Source organism: Panonychus citri, unplaced genomic scaffold (genome assembly GCF_014898815.1).
Source record: "Panonychus citri isolate SS breed McGregor unplaced genomic scaffold, ASM1489881v1 Contig00068, whole genome shotgun sequence".
Lineage (NCBI taxonomy): Eukaryota > Metazoa > Arthropoda > Arachnida > Trombidiformes > Tetranychidae > Panonychus > Panonychus citri.
Genome location: NW_026515473.1, coordinates 631,691 through 652,870, shown reverse-complemented (window position 1 = coordinate 652,870; position 21,180 = coordinate 631,691). Strand labels below are relative to the sequence as shown.

General features: G+C 32.5%; 7 protein-coding genes across 7 annotated transcripts; 5 read left to right on the top strand and 2 right to left on the bottom strand.

The window, feature by feature from the left end:
* Positions 1-75: 75 nt before the first annotated feature.
* On the bottom strand, positions 76-1,319 carry LOC128386362 (uncharacterized). The gene is made up of 3 exons (XM_053345391.1): positions 1,200-1,319; positions 882-922; positions 76-796 (listed from the first exon to the last, which is right to left on the bottom strand). The coding sequence occupies exons 2-3, from the start codon at positions 894-896 to the stop codon at positions 494-496; spliced, it is 318 nt and encodes a 105-aa protein (XP_053201366.1). The 5' UTR covers positions 897-922; positions 1,200-1,319; the 3' UTR covers positions 76-493.
* Positions 1,320-5,082: 3,763 nt separating this feature from the next.
* LOC128386368 (elongation factor Tu-like) lies at positions 5,083-7,348 on the top strand. Its single transcript, XM_053345397.1, has 5 exons — positions 5,083-5,687; positions 5,766-5,894; positions 5,975-6,400; positions 6,472-6,752; positions 6,872-7,348. The coding sequence occupies exons 1-5, from the start codon at positions 5,300-5,302 to the stop codon at positions 7,088-7,090; spliced, it is 1,443 nt and encodes a 480-aa protein (XP_053201372.1). The 5' UTR covers positions 5,083-5,299; the 3' UTR covers positions 7,091-7,348.
* A 113-nt stretch (positions 7,349-7,461) lies between these two features.
* LOC128386369 (putative hydroxypyruvate isomerase) lies at positions 7,462-8,681 on the top strand. The gene has a single exon (XM_053345398.1). The coding sequence runs from the start codon at positions 7,603-7,605 to the stop codon at positions 8,410-8,412; it is 810 nt and encodes a 269-aa protein (XP_053201373.1). The 5' UTR covers positions 7,462-7,602; the 3' UTR covers positions 8,413-8,681.
* Positions 8,682-8,967: 286 nt separating this feature from the next.
* Positions 8,968-12,844, top strand: LOC128386367 (kinesin-associated protein 3-like). The gene has a single exon (XM_053345396.1). It carries the CDS (start codon positions 9,537-9,539, stop codon positions 12,642-12,644), a length of 3,108 nt encoding a protein of 1,035 aa, XP_053201371.1. The 5' UTR covers positions 8,968-9,536; the 3' UTR covers positions 12,645-12,844.
* A 596-nt stretch (positions 12,845-13,440) lies between these two features.
* LOC128386366 (E3 ubiquitin-protein ligase ZNRF1-like) lies at positions 13,441-15,067 on the top strand. Its single transcript, XM_053345395.1, has one exon. The coding sequence runs from the start codon at positions 13,719-13,721 to the stop codon at positions 14,217-14,219; it is 501 nt and encodes a 166-aa protein (XP_053201370.1). The 5' UTR covers positions 13,441-13,718; the 3' UTR covers positions 14,220-15,067.
* Positions 15,068-15,503: 436 nt separating this feature from the next.
* Positions 15,504-16,375, bottom strand: LOC128386365 (golgin subfamily A member 7-like). Its single transcript, XM_053345394.1, has one exon. The coding sequence runs from the start codon at positions 16,233-16,235 to the stop codon at positions 15,711-15,713; it is 525 nt and encodes a 174-aa protein (XP_053201369.1). The 5' UTR covers positions 16,236-16,375; the 3' UTR covers positions 15,504-15,710.
* Positions 16,376-16,536: 161 nt separating this feature from the next.
* Positions 16,537-21,121, top strand: LOC128386363 (transcription initiation factor TFIID subunit 3-like). Its single transcript, XM_053345393.1, is given in 4 exon segments — positions 16,537-16,814; positions 17,137-19,039; positions 19,042-20,052; positions 20,553-21,121. Coding segments are annotated over 3 exon segments (3,324 nt in total). The 5' UTR covers positions 16,537-16,814; positions 17,137-17,235; the 3' UTR covers positions 21,062-21,121.
* The last annotated feature ends 59 nt before the right edge of the window (positions 21,122-21,180 follow it).

The following is a 21,180-nucleotide window of genomic DNA, read 5'->3' as shown; positions in this document are numbered from 1 at the left end:
TGATTGTTTTCAAACTCATAATTATCATCTTAATTGAGATAACCGGAAATAGTAAATGAAAGTTTTGAGAGTCGATTTGTTTTTGTTTTTGTTTTAGAGTTTAGTTTAAGAGGAAGTTGAATTTATTTACACCTAGAACAGAATTGAGAGAGATAGTGTGTGTGGGGGAGCGGGAAGTAATTTACATGATGGATTGAGGGTGGGAGAAAGATATATAAGTGGGTGGAAAGGAGGAAAAGAAAATATTACAAATAGAAACTTTTCTCGAATTCTTTTTTCAATCATTTCCGATATATTGATGATTCATCAGGAAAATCAGGATTAATCTGAATGAATATCATGAAATCTGAATGATAATTGATGAAGAAAAGATCAAAGTTGTTATAAGAGATAGAGAGAGAGAGAGGAAGATATGTTTAGTTGATCATTGGTGAGGTAAATCAGTGATCATTGATCATTAATTAGGTGACCAGCCCTATGGTTAATTGATCATTTAAACGTAAGCTTCATATTGTTCATAACCTCCTTGTTCAGCTCCAGCACCAACACCAGCACCGTAACCGGTGGCACCTTCACCTCCGGCTTCACCTTCAGATTCATAACCTCCACCATAACCAGCGGCAGCGTTTTCATCGTATGAACCTTCGTGTCCACCGTATCCAGCGGCATCAGCACCTTCGTAAGCACCAGCACCTTCAGCACCAGAGTATGGACCAGCTTCGCCCATGCCACCAGCTTCACCTTGGTAGGCATCGTATTGGGCGCAAGCGACGGCGAAAAGGCAAGTAAGAGCGATCTAAACAATCAAAGCAAAAAGAAGACAATTAATCAATCATCATAATCATTTGATTTAATTACAAGAGATGGAAAAATAAACTTACCAAAGTGAATTTCATTTTTGGATTTGTTTGTTTGTGTGTAACTGTAAATGGACAAGAAAAGGAGAGAAAATTATAATTAGTTGATTAAATTTAAATCCAATTGGTATTAAAAGTTGATTAGCGTTCCAAGCACTCAGATAATTAAGATTAACACAATATGAATATTTGATGATTAGGTAATCAATGGACAATTAGAATAAAAAATTTTCTTCTTTTTGTCAATTGTAACCTTTTAATCGTTAGCACTTTAAATTGTCTTAATCAACTTTGTGATTGGAACGCTAGAAACAGTTATAACGTTACGAATTAGATACGTACAGATCGAAAGATCAAAAGTGTAAGAAATTGAAGTGAATAAGGAATTGTATTGATTATTGATGTTTGTCGATTAAAGCAACTTGTTCAACTGGTGTTTTAATGTCGATTCAGATCAACTTTTATACACCGGGAACAAAACGGGAGCTCAGGTAAAAATATGATCACACTAATGGAAGAGACCAAAAAAAGATAGAGAATCGAGAAGACTGAAAAAAGGATGGACCTTAAGAGATTCAGGCCGACCCACATCGCAACCGAAGCCAATTCATTGAAAGAGAATACAAGTTCTAATCTAATCAGAACTTTCTCTTTCTTTACTCTCTCTTTCTCTTTCTCTTTCTTTCTTTCTCTTTTCTTTTCTTTTCTTTCTCTCTCCTGGTTCAGTTCATTTTCACTTCATGAAAATTTTTCCCTTTTTTCACTTTCATTTTCAATCTGAAACTTGATCCTTCCCTTTTCATTTAGTCCATCATCTTAATCATCATCATCATTATTAATATCTTAATCTTCATCATCATCATGAGCCACATCATTATCACTTCATTGTTATCAACTGATTTCGAAAATGAACAATTTTTTATTTCTTCTTCTCTTCAATGATGAAGATTTATTATTATTATATATTATTCTTCCTACTATTTGGCGATGATGATAAAATTGTAACAATTAGATTGAAGTTTTTTTCGGGATTATGAGTGAAAAATGATTCTCGGATGGATTAACTGGACATACGACGAGTTTAGATGTACTAAAAGTCCTCAAAATAAAATGAAAAGTTGACCAAAAGGTCAGAAAATGTCCATTCACAAAAATAGGGAAAAAAGTCATTCAGATGATTTTTGTTTCGGTTCCTGTAAATGCGATTTTGTTCATTACCCTCAGGCGATAAGCAACTATGAGATACTCTGAATTTGGTATCAACAGATTTAGATTTAAAATGGTAACAACAATTTAACGATAATAATAATAATAATCTGGTAATCGATACAATTATAACAGGTAAAGAAGAAAAAAACATTTTTACATCAACAAGTTGTTACCTGTTGATGATGGAGACAAGTAACAAAAAGGTAAATTGGATCAACAGTTATGTTGTTGATCCGGAAATAGAGTAGTGTCCAGTTTGGATGAAGGATTAATTTATTTTTCTCTCTCACTTTCGGCCCAAACGGTTAGTGGTTAGTGATTGACCTCAATTCCGTGTAAGCGATTGTGTACCTCACGAGAATGAATCAAAAGCCTCGCCCGTTTTTCTTAGCTGATTTTAAATTGGATTCGAATGAAATTTTTACCCTTTAGGCTCTTGATCGTTTGTTTTTTTTACGAATAATCAGAAAAAGAAACACTCGATTTAATTAACCATCAACTAACTTTAATTGTCGTAATTGTTTTTCTTCATCTTTTTTGGTTGACAATTAAGTGACCATCATTTGTTTGGTAGCTTTTCTCTCATGAAATCGTAAATTAATTAGCGACTAATTAATTGTAATCATCATTACCTTTTCCATAAGGAAATGAGTTGAAATTTTATCGACTAACTGATGATCTGTATCAAAACAGTAATTAGCTAATTGTTGGTATGCAAATGAAGTAAATTAAATATTTTGTGAAGATTTCGTCACGTTTATTGTGAGATTAGTTTGATTTGTAGTAATTAACTGTTTGTGATTAGGGAGTGAGTTGCAGAGACAATTAAGATTATCAATTGATTTGCATATCGTACGAATCAAATTCTGGAATTGAGAAATTTTTTTTCGCTAACTAAATCAACTTATTGATTGTTCGGAATATAATTAGAAATTAACTTCACTCAAAGATTATTAATTAGCCAACTAATCCCTTGTAGACATCAAACCTAATTAGTAACTATATTAATCGTTTTCTAATCACGATTATCATTAACTAATCAGTGTTTAAATTGTTGATCGACTCATTGATAATATTGATTGATATTATTGGTGATTAATTAGTTGATTTAGATGAACAGTTGATAAATCAGGATTTAGAAATGGTCAATGAGATGACAATCAAATTAATCCACTTGCTAATCACTGATTCGTCTAATTAAAAGTTAATCATCTAAATCAACGTGTTAATTACAATCCAACCAATCAATTTTTTTCCTTCATCAATTTTTTGATTACTTTTTACCCTTTAAATTGTTGCATCTTTATTTACTTTGAGTCTTTTTTTTTCAATCGACAATTAAATGTATTTTTAATCATTTTCAAGTTAATCTTATAGTAATTAAGTTGATTAATGAAACACTGAGATAATCAGGTAACGATCATTATGGTTAATTTATTGTTAATTGTTGGTTACAGTTTCTTTTTAATTGTCTTTAATTTCTAGATTGTAATGTTCACTTGATTGGGTCAATTTTTCAATGGTTATTCTTGTTAATCAAGTTGATTAAGGAAGCAATTAAGACCTGGAATTGTTGATTGTATAATTTTGAAAGAAATCAACAAATAAAGATCATCATGTTGATCACTCTGATTTAGTGATCAATCTTAATTGTTTATGGAAACAATCACTTTCTCAGTTTCTATTTAATTGTAATTAAGCTTCATGATCAATGATAATTGTAATTTAAGTTAATCATCAACTTTAATGATTCAATTAAATCTCTCAAGGTGTAAAAAAGTTGAAACATTTAAAAGTTTTTCCTTTGATTAAAGTAACTTAACAATTCAAGTTAAACTAAATTTAGTGATTTTTTTTCATACAATTGTAACAATTAAGAGTCACTTCTCATTTCAATTAACTTTTAATTGTAATTTTCTTTTTACTAATCAATCCTACAAATCTAATTGTTTGGGTAACAACAATTTACTAAATGGTTTGTTAGTGAATCTTTTTTTTTAATCACCTTTTTGTATTTCCTAAAAATTGGTGATTTCATTTGATTGTTGTCCTTTAAAAACAACGATTACAATTAACTCTGGTGGTGGTTGTTAATTGTTGATTATTGGTGATGATGATTGATGAAAATTCATTCATTCATGACAGAATTAACTGTTAATTGTTTTCGATTGGGATATGGTTGACCTGATAATCATCAGATGAACTTTGATTATTTAACTTCCGCTGATTAACAATGATTAACTTAATTTTTTTTTATTCTTCTTTCAATTTGTCTCTTTATTTAATTGTTGTTGTTGAAAATTATCATTAATTTAGTGGACCTGTTAATCTATTTTGTTTTTCTTTCATCAAATCAAACAATCAATCATTCATCTGAAATACTCATTGATTGACAATTAACTCTATCTTCTTGTCACTTTCATTAACTACAAGGTTAATTGTTTGTTTACCACCTTAACCATTAACTAATTGTCTTACCTGTCTGAACAATCATCAACCCTTATCATCAAGTTACTTTAAGATAGCAATTGTAATACAATTCATTGGACAATCAATACTAATCATGTTTGAACTAGAAATCAATTCAATTGAAAGTTATTTTTGTATTATGATTAAGGATCAATTTGATTTGCAAATGAACTAACAATTAGTTTAGTAATAGATTCCAGATTATACAATCAAGATACTTGTTTCATTTTTCAATGATTAAAATCCAAAGCACATGATTATCATTTACAATTTGTATTTGATTATCGGACATTTAGTTTCGTTGATTAGGAAAATTAAACCCAATCAATTGACAATCAATTCCAGAGTAATGGTCGTTTTTTATTTCCTTCGATACGATTACATTAGAACTCGATTTTTGTTCAATTAATCTGAACATTTCTTCCAATTTATCAATTGTGATCTTTGATTAACCTTTTAAATCATAATTAAGAAAAAAATCCAAATCTGATCAACAGAAAATCAAATTTTCGCAATTATTATACTTTCCCTTATTGAGCACATGTTGAATTTTCAATTCAATGTTTTCATCTCATTAATTAATTTAATTGTGACTTCTATTATATTTTTGGATAATCGATATAATTAAAGAATCTTATCAAATTAATTGCTGTTGTTTAATCTTTGGCTCTAATTTGCTGGTGTTACCAGGAGGTTATTGTTTCTTTACCTTTGGTTTCTTCTTGTTTTTTTTCCTTGTCATTTATTGTAACCAATTTTACTAAATGTTTCATATTTCTTCAAATGCTCGACTATTTCTTGTCGGTACCAATAGAAATTTAATCGATTCCTTGAGAGTTGTTACCCGTCTTTATGCCACCGAGCCTAAAGTACCTAAAAAAGGACCAGGACCTGGCGGTGCAGGAGCCAAGAAAACCTATTCTCGGGATAAGCCTCACATAAATATTGGTACAATTGGACATGTTGATCATGGAAAGACAACTCTTACCGCCGCCATTACGACCATTTTGGCTGAGAGAAAATTAGCCAAAGTTAAATCTTATGAAGACATTGATAATGCTCCACAAGAAAGGCAGAGAGGTATCACAATTAACTCGGCTCATGTTGAGTATTCAACCGACAAGAGACATTATGGTCACACAGATTGTCCTGGTAAGTTAAAAGGTTAAGACATTCGATTATCTACAATTACACTAATCTCTCTCTTTCTCTCTCACTTACCATTCTTAGGTCACGCTGATTATATCAAAAATATGATCACTGGAACCAATATTATGGACGGAAGTATTTTGGTTGTTGCTGCTACCGAAGGACCCATGCCCCAGACCAGAGAGCATCTTGTCTTAGCTAAGCAAATAGGTAATTAAGATTGAAAAAGAAGATCATATTTTCTAAATATATGATGTTAATTCATATTCGTTTCATTCATTACTATTCAGGTATTGAACATATAGTCGTTTATTTGAATAAAACTGATATCGCTGATCAGGAGATGATTGAATTAGCTGAGATGGAATTGCGAGATGTTATGACCGAAATTGGTTTTGCAGGAGAATCAGTACCAATTGTTTCTGGTTCAGCTTTATGTGCATTAGAAGGTGTTAAACCTGAACTTGGTCGTGATTCGATTATCAAATTATTAGATGTTGTAGATGAACATATTCCCGAACCACCAAGAGTTTTGGATAAACCTTTCATGTTGCCAATTGAGAGAACTCATATGATCCAAGGAAGAGGTACCGTTGTAACCGGTAAAGTTGAAAGAGGAATCCTAAAGAAAGGAGATGAAGTTTCCATATTGGGTTATGATAAAGAAATTAAAACATCAATTGCTGGTATCGAAATGTTCAAACAACTTTTAGATGGTAAGAATTTCATTTTGAATATTCATCGAATACACAATCTAATTGATGATTTTTGTTTCATCTATCATCAGATGCCAGAGCTGGAGATTCAATTGGAGCTCTAATTCGAGGTGTCAAACGCGAAGATGTCCGTCGTGGAATGGTTCTCTGTGCCCCTGGAGCGATGCAACTTTGCGACCATGCGATGGCCAAAGTGTACTTCCTTACTAAAGAGGAAGGAGGATTCCAAAAGCCAATATTGAAACATCTCGTTGCCACATTATACACATTAACATGTGACATGAAATTCAAACTTGACATGTTAGAAAAAGATATGGTTATGCCCGGTGAAGATGTTGAGATGAGAATCCAAGTAAGTCGAAAGGCCAAAATTCAAATGAACTATTCATGAATTTAGCATTCGTTGTGGAAAAACAAAACAAAAAACTAATCCAATCATGGAAATTTGTTTAATTCTTCTTCTTCTTTTAGCTTCCTAAAGCAATTGTCATGGAAAAGGGACAAAGGTTCACAATTCGTGAGATGGGCTGTACATTGGCGACTGGAGTTATTACCGAAATCATGCCCAATATGACGATGACGGAGAAACAAGCATTCTTGAAAGGACGAACACGAAAGGAGAGAGATGCCTTCCAAGAGAAATACGCTGAAATTTTGAAAGAATATACAAAGAAACCAGTTCTTGGTTGAGAAAACAATCAAACAATTGAACAATTTACCTGAGTAGTAATGAGGCAGCAAAAATGGAAAGAAAATTGATTAATTGAATGATTACAATTTACACATGTAACCTCAATTAATTGCCGTTAAAATTTTCTAAATAGCGATTGATGTTAACTAACAAATTGACAGTTTTGTTTTTCCTACAAAAGAGATGATCACATTCATCAACTGTGTAGTTTTTGCTAGTTGTTTATCAATGAACAATAAATTAAACACTTGATAATATTTGTACAATTAGAAAGACTGCAATTAGAAGAAACAAAAGATAATAATTAACAATCAATTCCAGGTAATTGTTAATTCGTATCTATACCTCAATCTATTTGCTAATCTATTGCTCTTAAAATATCCAAGGAAAGGAAAAAGCAAGTGAGAGAGAGATAAACATGTGAATATTATCATTTGTCTTTCGTCAGTTAATTGAATCATTTAATTTTTCTCTTGTGTTAATTATTGAGCATTTTAATTGTGAATCCAAAATGTATATCAAATTTGCCTGTAATATTTCAACCATGTTCACCGATTTGCCGACACTCAAGGAAAGATACGAATACATTTGTTTCAGATCACCGATACACTTTGACGCAGTTGAATGTCAAGATCCGTACATTTTATCAATCGATGAATGGAGAGAAATATTTGATTCATGTTCCAAACGTGGAGCTAAATTACCTACATGGGAACTGATTAATTCCCCTGCTTTGTTCAACGTTTTCCCTGGTGAACAAGTTCCAACCTTTGATGAATATAAACGAACCGTTCTTGAGAAGACACTTGAATATGCTAAATTTCTGGGCTGTTCAAAGGTTCACCTAATCCTTGGTGATCTTTCCTGTAAACAGAATAATCCTGATGAACTTAATCCGAATAGTGAAAAAATTGTTAACCTTTTATATGATTCAGTTCACTATTTGGGCGAGGAAAAGATTACCTGTCTAATTGAACCGCTTTCACTTAAGGAGAGGGAAAATTATTACCTCAGATCTTACAAATTGGGCTATCAAATTGTCCAAAATTGTAAACATGATAATTTACGTCTCTTAACTGATATTTATCATCTTCAACGATTAGAAGGAAATTTATCTGAAACAATTAGGAAGTACATGCCATTAACTGGACACGTTCAAGTTTCTCAGGTTCCATGGAGAGATAATCCTTTCAATACTGGTGAGATTGATTATCGTTACATCTTGAAGATATTGAGAGATGTTTATTTCGGTTACATTGGATTAGAGTTTAAATGTTCAACCTTAACGGATTTATCATGGATTTCAAGTTATACCCGATGAATTAACGATACGATTAACACGAACCATGGGGAACACAAATGAAGATACTGAATGGAAAACATCGCCATTTTGTTCATTTTTTTATCTCTTTCTCTTTATTATTATCTTTCTAATTACATAATTAACTCATTTAAGAATTAATATTTACTCTGTTCAAGTGCCTTCACCGTTTGTCATTTATACCCAATCTAATCAAGAGATTAGTAAATTAGTTGAACAAATAGAAAGTAAAATCTTAGAAAAACAATAAAAGTTTTATGAACTTTGGATCAGCTGAACTGTGGAAATGATTATGAATTAAGATGAGGTACTGAAAAGATCATGGAGATAATTTGAATTAATGATCAATAATTAAGAGCTAAATGTAGATCGGTGAAAGTCGATCGATCGATTAAAAGAAGGAAAAAGAATAGAATTTTATTTTCTTCTCTGTCTATTTTATCTTCGAAACTCTGTCGATATTATCAAAAAGAGACCACAATATGTTGGCCTCCCTTTCTCTCTCTCTCTCTCTCTCTCTCTCTCTCTCTCTCTCTCTCTTGTCTCTTTTTTTCTTTGCCATGGTTACTAGAATCTCGGTGATGTTATTATTCATTTAATAACAATAAAAGAATCCTAATCAGGTCATCTTGGTGATAATCAGTGGAACTAATTAACAGGGGGTTAATTGTATTGTCTTCAATTGCCTTCGAGCCACTTTCTTCAATCTCACAACCATTTCAATTGTAAACAATTAGTGTTTCTGTACTTAAATACCCACATCGAGAAAGTGATTCCTCCTAATCAACCAATTTATCTTTATTACGAGTGGTAATTGTTAAAAGATCAACATCCTAAAGTGATTTACCAATATTCTTGATCATTGAGATTATTGTCTTAATCTCATTCATATGATAATCTTAATACCAACACCAAAATCTAATGTTTACCTTTATCCATATGATAATATTAAGATTCATTTCTATTATCAGGTTTAAATTTGATTTTCTCAATTTAATTCAATCATGGATTCAAAGTGAAAGATCAAAATAACGGTTTCCCTTTGGACATTTGGATACAAGTAACATTAAGGTTACATTTTTAATTTTCTTCTGTGTTAACTTGACCACTGTGACTTTTGACCGATGGATGAAATCACTGAAAACGGTAAAACTGTTCATCGAAATATTAATCTGAAAAATCTTGAGGTTCACCCAACTGAACAAACTCTTATATTAAATTGTGAACTCGAGGCTTGCCTGTCAACCGATTCATGTGAGAATAGTTTTCTCGAGGTTAATCGTGAATTCCAGCGATACATTAGATTGAAATCTCTACAAGAGACAAGTGATATCGATTCAATTGTAAGCCAAGTAATTGCTAAATCGAAAGGTTTATTAACAGAATCGCATCGAGATGAAATAAAACAATTAATCGTTTATCTTAAAAATCGTTCCATCCAATCAGCCGTTCGAGCAACAGCAACAGGGGCAACTTTTGATTCTTTTCGTCCTAAAACGGCTGGAGGCCGGTTAACCAATTCCAATTCCAATCAACAACAACAACAACAATTTACAAATGGACATAATGGCGATTCGAGTAATGGTCACTTTCATAGAGCAAGATTAACCTCATCAACATCGGTCAATTCATTTCCATCCAATGGTCTGGAGAATCGGAGCTTTGTTAATCGAGGCGGCGGCTCATTAGCATTAGAATCAATATTTTCTGATATAAAAAGGTTAATTAATCGGTTACCAATTGATGATGCAAATGAAAATGTAAACCTAAATTCAGTTGATTATTATGCAGAACTTTTTTATGAAGATAATGGTAAAAAACTGAAAGGAGCCTCAGCAATTTACCAATTAGCACTTAATCATGACAATTTACTTGCCTTGTCAAACAATGAGCCGCTTCATCTTGTTCTGGCTCGATTGTTAAGAGAAGACGGAAGAAAAAATCTTGACCTGGGAACCATTTTAATCGGAATTTTCGCCAATTTTTCAATTTACCGCCAATTCCATCCGATAATCACCAAGTATAAAGTGGGTGCTCTTTGCCTGGAGGCTGTTCAGGGGGAATTGGAACGGGAAGAGATTCTATTTGCCGATTTAGCCGATATTCAGGAAGCCATGAAAAGCGAATGTCACAGTCTATCCAATTCAATTCATTCTTCTATGAGTTATTCCCATTTGTCGACATTATCAGCACCAAATTCAGGTCTTTCCAGTTCTCGTCAATCATCAGCTGGTTTGACCAGTGAATACGAAAGGTCACTGAGAAAATATCAGAATCTCGTTGTTAAGCAAAACCTTTTCCTTCGAGCGGCTTACACAGTATTGTTACACTTATCAGAGGATCGAAACATCGAAATCAAAATGGTCAACAAGGGAATCATCGGTTGCCTGGTGAAAACACTGGACAGAGAGAATTGGTTTCAATTGTTATTTCTGTCAATTCAATTTCTTAAACGTCTCTCTGTTTATGAGGAAAACAAAGATTCAATTCTATCAATGGGAATTGTTGATAAACTATCAACTATCCTGGAGAATCAAATTACCTCATCATCCATTGGACATTTGATTAATACGCTTGAATTGGTTTACAATTTATCATTTGATTCTAAATTTAGATCGTCAATCATTCACAACAATTTGGTATCAAAGATTTTCTCCTTTCTACCTCGAGCAATTAAATCACAATCACAACCCTCATCAACCAATGGTAACAATTTATCATTCACTGGAAATAACATCTCAAGTAACAATCTAATTTTGGAGAAACTAATTTACCAGATAATTTATTTACTAACAATTGAAAGTAAACATCGAGTTCTAGTAACCCTTTCATTGGGCCCTGATCGAATCCATTTATTAACTGATCGAGTGATTAAGCATTTAAATGATCCAAAGAAATGCTTCCCGTTTACCGAGTTAATTGGTTTAGTAATTAATCTGTCAACTAATCGACGAAATGCCCAATTAATTTGTGATAAAGATCGACTTAAACGTCTACTAGATCATATTGTCACTCTTTTAATCAATGGACAACAATCAGTGACTCAAGACGATATTATGATTCTTAAATTAATTCGCAATTTATCCCAACATGAGGATTCTTACAAAATGATTTACCTTGATTATTTGGAATCATTAGTTTCTCTGTTAGTTAAACGATCACCTCAACTAATTGATTCAACCAGTCAACTATTACTGACTCAAGGTAATCAACAACAACAGTTAATCAATGAAGATAATAATCTTAATTGTGATTCAATGGTTTCCATTGAGATACTCGGTATTCTTGGTAATATGATTAACCTTCCGGGTGTTGATTGGTTAACCCTTTCAAGTTCAAAGGGTTTATTCAAATGGATTTCCAGTGTTTTATCAACCAGGAGAAATTCCCATGAAGATGATCTGATTCTTGAATGTATCCAAGTGATTTCGTGTCTAATTAACAATCGAGAATCCTGTTTATATGCTCTTAAATTTGATTGTCTTAAATTGTTAATCAACACACTAAATGGTAAACAAGAGGAAGATGAGATTGTCCTTCAGATCATTTTCACGTTTCATTTGATGCTTCGGGAACCCGATGTTCGGAAGATGATCTTGTCACCCGAAACTCAGGTAATGGCCTATCTTTTTGATCTGATGAACGATAAAAATCAAGAGATTCGTAAATTGTGCAAGGCGAGTTTGAACATTATCTTCGAAGCTGAAGATGGACACAAGGATAAAATTCGAGAGGAAAGTTTCAAGATCTACAATAAACAATGGCTCGAAATGATCTTATCAAGGCAAGAGAATCAGTGTCCAATCAGTGAACCTAATGGTCGACGAGGATTAATTACCGATGCCCCAAACAATTACAAGAATAGTGATAAAATTTACTCCAATTCAAATGGTGACCATGATTTTGATGGCGATGATGGTGATGAAAACTATCACTTCCGTAACAATGATGATGATTTAATTGGAATGACTTATAACAATTTAGTACTTCGGACTGATATACTTTCCGAATCACCTCCATCATCGGGACCAACCATGACTGATGATCAAGAAGCTTCATCATGTTCAATTAACGAGTCAACAATCAATAATCAATCATCATTAATTAATTCACGACCACAAACTGGTTACAAGAAAAGAGGAACGAGACGAACAATTAAATCATCATCAATTGCAAATGATCAAAGATCAACAGTGACAACAAACACCTCGAAAAACATAATTCATTTATAACAATTAATTTACTTGGAGAAAATTAGAATTAATCTAATTAACTTTGTTTTCTCGCTATTTTCAAATCAAATGTACAAAAGAAAAGTTCTAGTCACATATTAGAATATCTGAAAGGATTGACATGTTAATCGAAATATTTATTCTTAATCTAATCGATATTTCCAATTAAAAATTAATTTCTTTTTCGTAAGAAAAAGTTCTAAATCTTTAGAACTTAATTGTCAAGTTAATTGTTTATTTAGATTTGAGAGAAGAGAGAAAAAAAAACTCCGATCAAATTTCAAGAGAAAAATAAAGAAACAATAATAAATCGATAATTACTACTGATAGAAAATTAATCTTTTCTCTGTTGTTAATTGCTCTATTGTAGTGTCAACTTGTATCTCTCTTTGTTCCAACAATTTAACTAATTGCTCGAAGGGAGAGAAAAAATTAACCAAATTGTTTAAGAAAAGAAAATCCAATTTCTACTTATTATTATTGTTTCTTCTGTTGGTAAGTTTGAACTCTTTTCAAATTTCAAGTCAGTTAATCGTAAATTCGTGATCACAATTTTTTTTCCTTCTCCTAATAAATATCAATTTCTTTATGTATGAGCAAAAAATTACGTTTTAATCACAATTGTTATCGAAGAAAAAAAAATTGATTGGATTTATAGTTTAATCGATCGTCACTAGATGGAAATGAAAGTTCATTTTAACCTTAAAATCTTCAGAAAAGAATAACCGAGATAACCGAATTCGGTAGAAAATCGGGTTGTTGTTACCATAGAAACGAGAAAAAAATGAATGAAACTGAGAGAGAAAGAGAAAAGATAGAAAATAATAATAAAGATGAATAAAGATGCGAAAGCTTTAGAAAGTGAATTGTTTATTTTCAATGGTTTTTTTTTCTTTTACTAATTTTAATTGTAATTAAATTTTTTTATTCTTATTTTTGTCAGTCTAACCAAAGTGATTGGTGTAAATCTAAAGTAAATAATATTTATTGTTTGTCTTTGTGTTTTCTTTTTAGTTTCTTGTGTTTCTTTTTTTTTGACCCTTCTCGCTTTTATATATATACAATAAATACACTATGGGAGCCCGTCAAAGTAGCCCTGTTGGTGGTGTCGGTGGTGGTGGTGTTACCGGAGGTGGTGGTGGTTTAACAGCAACAACACCAACCACATCAACATCATCTACGTCTAGAAATTCAGATTCTGGTTTAATTGATTCTGGTACCAATACTACCGGCTTTGCTGGTTTACTGTCAACCTCATTGTGTCAAAATAGTTCAACGTCCACAAGAACAAGGCCAATTGCTTCAAATTATGATGGAATCAAGTGCCCGATATGTTCTAAATCAATGTTACCTGATGATGTTGAATTTCACCTAGTAATGTGTCTTACCAAACCAAGAATAAGTTACAATGAGGATATACTTACAGAAGATAAAGGAGAATGTGTTATTTGTTTAGATGATCTGAGTCAAGGAGATATAATTGCAAGACTTCCTTGTCTATGTATTTATCATAAGTGTTGTATTGATGCCTGGTTTCAAGTTAATCGTTCTTGTCCTGAACATCCATCTGACTGAATTTTCGCATTTTTATTCTATGGATTTAATTAGAAGGAAAGAGAAAGAGAAAGAGAAAGAGAGAGAAAACAAAACATAAACCTCATCTATTATTTGTCAATTCTAAATTGAATTTGGATCCAAAATCTATTTGTGGCCTCTCGAGTTATCATAAAGCAAATATAAACATCTAATGGCTTACAAAGGCTTCCATGTTAATCTAATATGTATACACTTGGTCATCATCGTCATTATCATCATCATATGAGTTTAAAACTAAGAGAGTTTACTGATAAATACTCTTTTGGTTTACAATTTAATTGCGAAGGAAAAATTGTCATTTATTTTGTATTAGTCGGCCAATATTATCCTCCTAGAACTGTTCATCTCCCTCTATCTCTCTCTCTTTCTCTCTCATTTTCTCTGAAATTCAGGAGAGATCATCTATTTGAGCGCCAAAGAACCAAAAGACCATCAGTGATAAACGTAAGATTTCAAGATGGATGACCAAAAGTGATGAGAAATCATTTGATAAACTCAATTAAACTTTAATCTTCAAATTTTATGGATTAGCTTGTCTTGTTTTTTGATAAACAAAATTGTCAAAGTATAAAAACACAAACTAAAAAGATGAAAAGGTTTTTACAAAACAAAAAGGACTTTTGGATTTTCAAATGTATCATCATCATCTTCATCGTCATCATCATCAAGTCTACAGTTTGTGATGGTGGTTCCTAAAAATGTCACCAAAAAAAAGAAATGAAAAGAAAATTAAATTCATATAATTGTCAACCAACAAATAACCACAACAACAACAAACAAACAAAACATTAATTCATTTACTTCAATAAACTTTATTTTTGTTAAAATCATCAAGAGAATCATATTTATTACTATTTCTTGATTATATCTCATGACTAGAAAAGTAAATACCCTCTAGAAGACATTCACTGACTTGGTTGACAATAATCAATGTCGAAGTAATTAATTAATTGTCTATTCGATGATCCAATTGTAATCAAATCACATGTAATAAGAGAGAGAGAGAAAGAGGAAAGACTAAAGATTATCGATAAAAAGAGATCAACAGATTATGGTAAATGTATTTTTAGACTTTCATTTCCATAAGTTAATTAGTTAATCTGATTACAATTAAGAGAATCAAATTAATCATGAGCGAGAATAGAAAAAAGTAAATGAAACATGTGATGGAAAGTTTAATATTCTATCCGATAGATGGCGAACTGGTCGATTTCCGATCGATTTGGTTGGGCGATTTTTTGAAATGACGATTAATTTGTTGAATTAAACAGAATTGTTTTGTTTTTTATTCACATTTAACATGCACAGATAGACGAGTGAATACAATAGAAAGAAAATGGATTCTCAGGTTAAGGAAAAAATAGATAAAGAGTATTGATGATGATGGTGAGATGATGATTGATGGTGAGAAAAAGTCAATGATGATATTGGTTAGTTGTCGATTTGTTGTTGTATTTACTTTGCTTTTTTTTAAAGTCCACTGGTTATCTCAATGTTTGATGATTTTTTACCTTGACGATTGTTGGTAGTGGTGGTGGTGGTTGTTGTTTGTACTTCCACTGGACTTCGTATGACTATTTCAATAACTCTTAATCCTCTTTCCACCGGGTCAACTAAATGTAATCCTCGAGGTTCCCAGATGGTTTCATTTTGATCATCAATGAAAGCGGATATTTTTCTCATGTTACGTGAAAAATGGGTCTCAATACAAATGTATAGTAAGTAGGCTGATAGACAGGCAAGGCAGCTTTCAAAATAAGAGAACCAAGAGGTTTCTGCTTGATGGTACATCTTATTTAATGTATTAACTAAATGGTCAAAATGTTGCCTCTCTATAAGTCCCTCCAATTCAGCAGGAAATTTGCTTTGAAATTTAATCATGGTTCCATTGGAATAATCTCTTTGAATGAAGATTTTGGTTTGTTGCTGTTGTTGTTGCTGCTGCTGTTGGGAACAATTATTTGTTGGACCATTAGAATGACAAGAAGGTTCCATGTTTATTTATACACTTTACTATTCTATTAAACACCAGGTATAAGTTTATTCTAAATTAAACAAAATAAGAAGATAATTTTTACTTTTAAACAATTTAATTAGTAATCAAAAGAAAAAGAAAATAATTGGGAACAGAAAAACAAAAATCACCAAAGAAAAGTCAACCTACTTAAAAAAGAAAAGAAAAAATGGAGTCTAATGAATTTCTTTCCAATAGATGGCGTTACTTTTAACTCTTTCTTTTCTTCTTTTCTCTTACTCTAAATGTCTCATTCATCACTTATCTTTAGTCGGAGTGTCTTTGAATTTTTAGTTTAATCAAATTGTTAATTAAATTTTTATTTGTAATTAAACATTTACATTTAATTGGTGAATTGTTTTACCAAGATGATTGTATCATAGAAATTAATATTTATTAGTGTATAAAGTGAAACAAAAATTTCAATTTTCTTTTCTGCCTTCTCTTATTTTTTCATCTTTTTCTCTCTCTTCATCTTCATATTGACATCAGAATATAAAAGAAAAACAATAACATCAACATTTTTGGTTTTCTTTCAGATGAGTTTAACAATTTACTAGGTTTGTAATTAATTTCTATTCCCATTTTGTGATAATCTGTCTAACAAATTTAAACCATTTACCATTGAGATTAGAATATCATGATAATTTAAAGTCCATTTTCTTTTTGTTCGCCCAATAAGATTGGAAACAATTTTCTTTTCTTTCCTCCCTCAAGTGTTTTCCTTCTCGTTCCTCTGTTGATGATCTTTTGAAGATATTCAGTGTTTATTTCTTCATGTTTACTCTTTCAAAGAACATTGAAACTCAAATTTTAACCATTTCTTTTTTCTAATTTGTTTTATTTTGTTTTGTTTTGTTTTTATTTCTTTTTTATTCACAGTGAATGTTATCTACAAGACTTTGAGAAACACTTGGTATCCTGTTTATTTTTACCTATATTTATATATACCGGGAATCCAATCTTCGAGGGATTAACAACATGTTGTTTAATGAGAAAGTTTTAGAACTCGCTTTGAGTCAAATGGGCCTTAACATTGGTTGGCAGTCAATGTCACAACAATCCATGAGAGTATTACAAACTCTTGTTATAAAATATATTCAAGAACTTGGTAAAGCAACGATGGGATATGCTAACAATTGTAATCGACATACAGCTTTTCTTGGTGATGTTATTCTTGCCATGAGACAGATGAGTATTAGTATAGAGGAGGTTGAAGAATATATCAATGAAGTCGATTGTGTTCCATTTATCAAAGGAAATAACATTCCACTTTATCCTTGTGCTCCACCTAAGGGATATGTGAGGATCAATTTTCCTGGTCCAGAAGAAATCGCTTCCAGGCCAGAATATATGGAAGAATGGTTACCCTCTTTAAACTTTGGTGATAAAGCTGATGATAAGGATGCAAATAATGGTAATTCCGATGAAAACAATGGACAGGAAGGCCATGCTGACGGAGAAAACGGTATTGACGGTAAAAACGATCCAAACGATCCCGAAAGTGCAGCTGCTCATGAAAGGCTGAACAATCATATTCACCTGTCCTCTGTTTACCTCGACGAGGAAGGTAGAATTGTTGGTAGAAATGGTAAAGAAGGAGTTGCTCCCGATAGTCGTTTACCTCCAAAGGATGATTATGAAGAGAGACGTATTGCCGAAGAAGAAGAAAGAAGAAGAAAAATTTTAGAAGCAGAAGAAGCTGAAAAGAAGAGGAAACAAAAAATCGAGGAGATAAAATTAAAACCAATTAAAACCATTAAGACCAAATTGAAAGATAAACCATTTAGTAGGATGAAGAAAACTGACTTAGGTGGACTCAAGAAAAAAAGAGGTCCACTAGGATTAAAAGGAAACATACGAAAAAAATCAGCTCTTACCTTCAAAGTGTCTCTTTCTGGTCTACAAAGTGGTACACCCACGGCAAAACCATCTCCAACAGTTACTCCTCGGTCTCCTCTTAGTTTCTTAAATGACGACGATGATTTTGACAGTTCACATATCAACTCAAAAGAAAACAGTAAAACAACCATTGACGAAGACACTAGTGCAAACATTGACAATACTATTAACGAGGTTATTGAAAGATCTCGTTTACAAGACCTTGAACCTGGTGAAATACCGGAAGACGATTTTCTATTCAACAATCTGGATGTGAAAAATTCTAAAGTCAAGAAACCCAGGAAGAAGATTATCAGGAAAACAAAGAAAAAAGATTCTTTCGATTTAACTATTGACAATGTGGTTAAGACATCTACCGAAAATGATGCTGTACCTCATGAAGAAAAGTCCAAAAAAGACAATGTGTATACATTTAGTGACGAAGTTAATAATGATGTAAAAACTAAAGAGGAATCGGGTGTTGATGCCAAAGAAGCGGCTAAAATTTTGGTCTCACTTTCGGAAGATGTTCCAAAGAAGCAAAAGAAAAGTGATTTAAAGAAATTGAAAGTCACTTCACCGACACCATCAAGTCCACCAATTTTCAGTGGTTTTAAAGGATCAAGCACATCGTTTCCCAAAGTCGCACCCGGAAGTACTCCACTCTCACCCAACTCTAATGCAACAATGTTCGGCAATCCATTTTCATCGCCCCTTCGATCACCACCACAACCACCAATACCAACACCTCCCTTATTTTCATCTCGATCTGATTTCTATCAACTTGGTTCATCACTTACATCAACCTTTCAACCATATTCCAATTCTGATCAACCTCCTAAGCCGGCACTTAAAACACTGGCAGCCAAAAAAGCTCTACCGCCGATCGATGAAGCCCTTTTATTGAAAAAGAGAAGAAGGAAAGAAAAATGAAAGAAAAAGCCATCAATAAAAAGAAGGATAAAGACAAGGAACGTGAAAAGAAGAAAGAGAAAGAAAGAGAAAAGGAACGAGAGAAGGAACAACGTGAAAAGGAAAAGGAAAGAGAACGAGAAAGAGAAAGAGAAAGAGAAAGAGAAAAGGAAAGAGAACGAGAAAGAGAAAGAGAGAGAGAAAAAGAGCGAGAGAAAGAAAGGGAAAGAGAAATACGAGAAAAGGAAAAAGAAAAAGAAAAGGAAAAAGAACTTGCAAGAGAGAGAGAAAGAGAAAAGGCCAAAGAGAAAGAACAACGAGAAAAGGAGAAACTTAAAGCAAAAGAAAAATCTAAAAACTTGGACGAAATAAAAGAGAGCAAAAAATCAAAGAAATTGAAAAAGAACATCGTAGAAGAGTCTTGGTTGGACTTCGACAAAGTGGACACCAAATTATCGATAAAAGCGTTTAATCGACGTGAAGAGTCACCCGTTCGTGATGCAGTTTCTCCAGCATCATCAACATCTTCTCATAGATTAGTTATTCGAACCCCACCATCGCCAAGTGAGAAAAAAGAATCAAAGAAAAAGAAACAAAGAACCAATTCATCGAATGCAAATGATGAACCACCTACTAAGAAGGCGAAAACAACATTATTAAAAGAAAAGGTCAAAGAGAAAGGTAAAGGTAAAGAAGACAAGAAGAGCAAAGATAAACTGAAAGACGACGTTTCCTGTGTACTAATTACGGAGACAATTACAAGAGAGGAGAGAGGTCGCCAAGAGGAAAAAGAATGGCTCTGTCCAGTTTGTAGTATTCCTTACGATGGAGCGGGCAACATGATTGGATGCGATGGTTGTGACGATTGGTACCATTGGACTTGTGTAGGAATTAAGGAAGATCCTGGCGAAGAGGAATCTTGGTTCTGTGTTCGTTGTATTCAAAAACAAAAAGTAATCGAAACTAAAGTAATCAAAAAGCCAAGTTCAAAATCGAGTAGAAAAGGTAAACGTTAATTTTTATTCTTAATCATTGCATGTCTTTTTTTTCGTCTTAATTTATTTACATCTTTCTCATATCAAAATAATGACAATCTAAGATCATCTTAATCTAATCTTCCACATTTTGTTTTGTATATTTGTCAATCTGTCCTTTAATTGTCAATACCTATTATCTTGATTGTGATACATTTTTTGCTTGTTGCCTCTCACTAAATTATCTGTTAATTGTCATTCTTTTGTTTCCTTTCGTCTTTCACACAATTAACTTATTTTCTTTTCCCACCTCAATAGCTTTTTGAATAGCAATCACAATCAAGAGATCGATTAATTTGTATAAATAGTATTGATTAATTTAAATATTCGTTATAATAATAAACAAGATTTCAGATTGAGTTGCTTGATTGTCTTTTATTATTACCATAAACACGTTAATTGTTTTTCTATTGATTTACTAATTAACTAATAATAATTGTTTTTTTTTCGACTTTTTTTTCAAATTTCTAGATTGGTCATGTCCCATTTGTCGTGCCAATAATCCCAATGAACCAATGGTAGGATGTGACAAATGCGATGAATGGTATCACTATTGTTGTGTTAATTTAAAAACCGAACCAGCGGAAGATGAGACATGGTATTGTCCACCCTGTTTACCGAAAGCCGCACCGATAACAACACCGACCACAAGTAGCACCCTGAAAGGAGGAGCGGGCTCATCTAGCGGGGGTGAAGGTGGTCGTTCGAGTGGTACTTCGAGCAAGAATAAAAAGTCTAAACAATCAAAAGCCGGCCGACCACCGAAATCAGAGAAAATTGATAAAAAGGATTCCCATAAATCATCATCTTCATCTTCATCAACCGCTTGGTCTTGTAGAGTTTGTAATAAATCAAATAGCGGTAATTGTATTGCCTGTGACTCGTGTGACCAGTGGTTCCATTGGCCGTGTGTCGGTATTGTCATTCCTCCGAAATCTGAGGATTCTTGGTACTGTGAAGATTGTATAAAGACACAATAATTAACTTATATTAAAACTATATAATAAACCTCATGGTTTAACCACAAAATTTATACATTAGCCGAAAACCAAATGGCCTCGATTTAAATTCCTATCGATTGTATAATTGTACCAACAAA